Here is a 5,608-nt window from a genome sequence, read left to right as displayed (position 1 = left end):
GAGGGGGAGACCCGGAGACTGTGTACTTGCGCAGCAGCGTACAGGGGAGGAAAGAGAGGAAGATCGGGACGCGAAGATAATGTCCTCCTGTGCTGACACTGACATTAAACCGCGAGGGGAGGGGGAGACTGTGTATACTAAGTTGTGCAGCAGCGTACAGGGGAAGAAAGAGAGGAAGATCGGGACGAGAAGGTAATGTCCCCGACTCCTGTGCTGACACACTGACAGTAAACGTAAACCGCACATACAGTATCTCGGGGTCTGATGAGGAAGCTGTCTACTGAGAACCAGAACGGCTGCGGCTTCCTCGTCAGACCCTGAGATATGAACAGTCCGAGCTGCCGAGCATTTACCTCATGTCCGAAGCTGTCCCGCTCACTGTCCCCTCTTCTCACCCTCTGCCTGGGGGGCCGCCCCCCTGAAAAATGCCGCCCAAGGCAAACGACTACTTTGCCTCGTGCTAGATACGCCCCTGGCCATCCGTGGTCACTTCAAGCACCCATGCTGATAGGGATACCCGGTAAGGAGTGCAGCAGGATTTGGGAATACATCTTCTTAACATCTGTCTCCACAATTAATATATTATCTCCTACACACAAGCAACATATAAGTAGTATAGCAACGCCATCAAAATGTTAATTTCAAGGAACAGCCTGGATGGTTTCAAGGCTACTAATGGCATTATGAGGAGTTCTGGAGTGTAATTAATGTTATATCTTCATGCAACTATAACAGTATATACATCACATGACATAAGATGGAACTGTCCCGTGACTGTCTTCCGACTTTTGTTTAGATTAACTATTTATTGTACTGACATAGTAATAATGTCTGCTAAAGATTTCACTTTCTGTATGCCTCCCTTAGGTCTGGGAATTAATATTCATGCTCAGTATTTGGGAGAGACTGCCCCCCGCAAACTACGTGGTTTCATCAATGCCACTGGACCCATGTTTGTAACTTTGGGCAAACTGTGTGGCCAAATTGTTGGGCTCAGGTACGGCATCACTACTGTGATTGGAGTATTTAAGTTGATTTTAGTAACATAGCTAAAGTATATATTGTCTAGAAAATCTAGGCTTTGAAGCTTTGAGACAAGTGCCTTAATTCAATATTATTTGCATGTTCTAAATTAGAATATGTAAAAATAACCTTTATGTCCCATTTTATCTTCAGCATCATATCCCCCTTTATCTTACATGTACATGCTATACCTTATTTGATATTGTTTTTTAAAACATAAAGTACAAAAACAAAAGTCTGCATTGCCAGTATCACAAAAATTGCTTTCATATAAAACTCTTTGGGGCAGGTTAGATTGGCTGGAATGATGCAAATAATTTTTTTCCTTCAGCTTTTAAAATAAAAAAAGCTGCCAATTTTTGCCTTCAAACAGTAATTATTTATTATTATCTGATTTTTAGAAAAGTCTGGGAAGCAGAATAAAACTAATAAATGTATAAAGACTTGTAGAGAGACCACAATGGTAAGGGCATATGACGGCAAATATGTAATGGATAGCAGGCTACCCAGTTGCATTAATGTTTCACATTGTGTTATTCATTTTCATATATAAAACATTAGCAATAACAAAATAAAACAGAATTAAAATGAAGCTGTATTGTGTCTTCCTCTACTAAACTATTGTCCCCCTAAACACCATCTTCCAGAGTGTGAGATGAGTAGTACATTCTCTCCACGTAACAGTGCTCAGTGTATGATCATCTTATAGTCAGGCCTGTCACAAGGGGCAAAGGGCCTTCATGGGGCACAGCATTATACTAAAAACTTTAAAGGTACCATGTTGCATGGTGTGGGCACAGTAAAGGTTGCTTTTCATCATTATCAGAGTACATGTTGTATGAGGCTTTGAGAACGGTGCTAGGAAATCTAGTCCTACCTGTAGATCATATAAATTGTTTTTTTATTTGTCCATTTTATATGTACAGTGTATTCCTTTTAATAATGAATTTAAGATCCACATTTTGCTATATTTTGTGTAGAGAGTTATTTGGGACAGAGTTTCTATGGCCTCAAGTTCTGCTTTTGAGTGGCATTACATCTTTTGTTCAGCTGGTTTCCTTGCCCTTCTTCCCAGAACCTCCAATCTATCTTCTACTAGAAAAGGATGACAAGGATGCCTGTCAGAAAGGTAATGTCCAACTGTAGTTACTAGTTCAAGAGTATAACTATAGGAATGCAAGCATAAAGTGTGTCCATGCTGCAGCCAATACACTTATAAAGAAGAAACAGAGTGTTACGGTTGCCATCTATGGATGAATGGGGATAGAGCATCGATCTTCTGTTGCATCATAAACCCCAATTTCCAGTGGTCACAGAGGAGTTAGGTGAGCCCGAAACCACAAGGGGGAGGATTAGAGCTCTCCACTATTTGTCGGCATGTATACATTATTGGGTATCTTTACACCAGCCCAAGTCACGTTTGCTAAAAAGAAGTCAGCTGTCAAATTAACAGGGCTATTTACAAACGGGTGAAGAGTTTGGAGAAGGCAGAAGAAGTGAACAATCTCAGCCAAAATAGCTGATTTGGAAAAATTCTCCAATTCAGCTCACTTTCAAGTTCAGCTATGTTGTCCTAGATTGTTCACTTCTCCTGCCTTCTCCAAACTCTTCGCCCTTTAATGAATAACCCTATAAAAGTAAATCAAATGAAAACACAGCTGCTATTGGGGCCATGAGACCTAGTAATTACAGTGGTGGGAGCAGAGATGTTGCTAGACAATGGCACCCATGGCTTATGCCGCAGGTGTTCTACTAAGTGCAGGTCTAACAGGTCTCTTTTGCAGCAGTTGTTGCAGTCATCCCAGGAATTATCCTGTAGATACATATAATTCAATATTTGCTGAACGTTTGTTGTTAGGTTTTTTGTATCAGGTACATTCATTTCAATCTCAACTAGTAATTCAGTTATGTTAAAGGAGAACTATGGGGTTAGGGTTTTTCCCCATAGTTCTCCGAAGGGTAACAGGAGGACACAAACTAGCGTCCTCCCGTTACCCAAAGCTCAGTATACCGCGAGCTGCAGATTGCGGTATACTGAGATGCCTCAGCTGAAACGGATCCCAACAATGCTGTCTGAATCCGCCCAGCTGCGTGAATGACAGCTGGCTCTGCCTATCTAGAAGCAGAGCCAGCTGTACCTGCCCCCTCCCCCGTCCATACCGCCAGTCAGCGCTGGAGGATCGGAGCGGGGAGGGTGGAATCCAGCCCCTCCCCTGTCACGGCAGAGAGCCGTGACAGGATCGAGAAGTGAGCGAACACCGCTATGTGTTCGCTCACTTCCCGATCTACTGAGCAGACCTGTGACAGTCTCATTGTCACAGGTCGGCTAGAACTATGAGGATGAGTGAAAAGCACTCACCTCATAGTTCTCCTTTAAGAAGATAATTTAGTGAATTAATGTAACATTTTAATCTAGGAACCCAAATGTGCCTTGTGTCTTTCAGGACCCTAGAAACACTCCTGGGCATGGTAGGTGTGTCGTGTAAAAGTCCGTTTTTTTATGCCATACACCTATCACATTCAACATGTAATTATATGTAATTAATATATGTAATAGGTAATATATGTAATTATAAATGTCCAAAATGTCATGATCGCTATATCATAGCATATGCACACTGAATCAGCATCAAGCCTGGTCTAAAAAATAAACAATCATTACAATATAACTAGGTGATGGATACAAACAAAATCACGTTCCCACCATATTACTCTTTGCATATTTAATCAGTATTCAGCCTCTCTTGAATATAGCCCAATCACCAAAACCTAAGCTAAGTCATTGACACCAAAGTGATTACTATATCACTTGGTATATTTCATTAATACCTAGTTTGACGTGAAGATGGACCAATCACTATGGTTTAATGAAATTGTATTAAATTAAATATGTTCCTCCTCACTTATAAATCCGTTGTGGAACTCATAGGGAATGGGTAGGAGAATATTATGGCATTGTTTACTACATGGAGTTGCCCTCCAAGCAAGAAGGAAATAATTTACACAGGATGATTTTAATTTAGAGGTCATTTTGCAAGTGTTGACTCAATATCTGATTTATTGGACTACTGCACATCTGAAACATGGATCACCTTAAATTTTAGAATTTCTGGCTGTCCTTCATATGGCTCTTCTTGGAACTCTCCAGTAGGCACCACTGGATATTTGGGAGCCTGCTCAACCACAGAAGCTGCACAAGAGAATTACCACATAATGTATTATTAGACTAATTTTATCAGCATATCAGTCTAATCTGTTTAATCCCTATAAAAGTAAAGTGCATATGTTCATCATTTTTTATGTTTCCTAAGCACTAAAGCAGCTGTGGGGAGACAGGGACCACCGAGCTGCCATTGATGAAATGTTGAAGGAAAAAACTGCTGGAAAAAAAGGAAGAATGGGTGTCCTGGAGCTGCTGCGTGACCCATCTCATCGCTGGCAACTATTTGCTATGATTGGCATGATCCTTAGCTTGCAACTTAGTGGAGCCAGTGCAGTTGAGTATTGTTATGATAAAGCAGTGACTTGGGGATTACAATTTCAGTGGAAAAAAAATATTTGTTATTATCACATTGAAAATCCTTATCTATCCCATTTACAAGGAAAGTGAAGGAAGTCTCTCTAGCAGTGACACAGACAGCAATCCAATCCTCACAGAGGTTCTAACTTCCACTGCTATTTAGAAAAATATTAAATTCTTCGTACTTCCTGTCCTTGACCTCACATGGAGTGAATGTAAATCTCCCCGAAGGTGAACACAGACTGCAATGAAGACCTGGCTTAGATTTTAATACTTCCCTACTTTATTCAAAACTTAAAAAAAGCCTTGCATATACTATATTTTAAACTCAACATGATGTTTCTTCCCTATACGGCCTCATTCACACTGGAATCGGCCGGCACATACAGGGCTGTATCAAGCAGCTCCCGGGAAGGACAGGTGCTGCGTGTGATTAGTATACAGCCCCCGTTCTTCTCTATGGGACTACTAGGGTTGCCACCTTTTCTTCAAGCCAAACCCGAACACTGTAGCGTCTCGCGGCAATGTTTTTGTAAAGTATACACTATGCATGTATTTGGAGTTAATCACAACTTGCCAGTGTGACACAGGTCCCCAGATATGCAATCTGTACATAAACGATGCCCCCCTAAGATGCCAGTGTGCCACAGGTCCCCAGATATATACTATATAAGGCAATATCCATATACTTTGCCGCACTCATTACCCGATATCCCAAAATAACGGGTGCTCGTAATGACTGCAGATGGTGCCGCTCACAACAGAACTCCAATACAGATGTCACCAGCACCAAGATTCCATGTTAGTGCAAATTAGGGATGCACCGATACTAGAGGTGCACCAAAATGGAGATTTCAAAAACGAAACCAAAATTTATAAAAATGTCAGACCGAAACCGAAGATGTTTTTTATTTTACCTTTTACAAATCTTTTTCAAATATTTTATTTTTATTTATTTTTTATAAACTTTTATATTTTTTTATATTTATTTATTCATTTTTTATAAAATATTTTTCTTTTTTACTTTACTTTTTGGGGCTTTGGGAAAATATTGGGGGTCTAAAC

At 40.5% G+C, this 5,608-nt stretch overlaps 1 protein-coding gene across 2 annotated transcripts in view; it reads left to right on the top strand.

The window, feature by feature from the left end:
- LOC108794808 (solute carrier family 2, facilitated glucose transporter member 11-like) overlaps positions 1 to 5,608 on the top strand; it is a 23,635-nt gene that overhangs the window by 7,245 nt on the left and 10,782 nt on the right. For both annotated transcript variants that reach the window (XM_018565910.1, XM_018565912.1), the window contains exons 5-7: positions 868 to 997; positions 2,004 to 2,152; positions 4,335 to 4,519. In XM_018565910.1, coding sequence (XP_018421412.1) covers positions 868 to 997; positions 2,004 to 2,152; positions 4,335 to 4,519 — 464 coding nt within the window. The remainder of the gene's footprint in view (positions 1 to 867; positions 998 to 2,003; positions 2,153 to 4,334; positions 4,520 to 5,608) is intronic.

Source organism: Nanorana parkeri, unplaced genomic scaffold, assembly GCF_000935625.1.
Source record: "Nanorana parkeri isolate BGI_ZX_2015 unplaced genomic scaffold, ASM93562v1 scaffold899, whole genome shotgun sequence".
Classification (NCBI taxonomy): domain Eukaryota; kingdom Metazoa; phylum Chordata; class Amphibia; order Anura; family Dicroglossidae; genus Nanorana; species Nanorana parkeri.
Note: the sequence above shows the minus strand (reverse complement) of the source record. Positions and strands in the feature narration are given on the sequence as shown.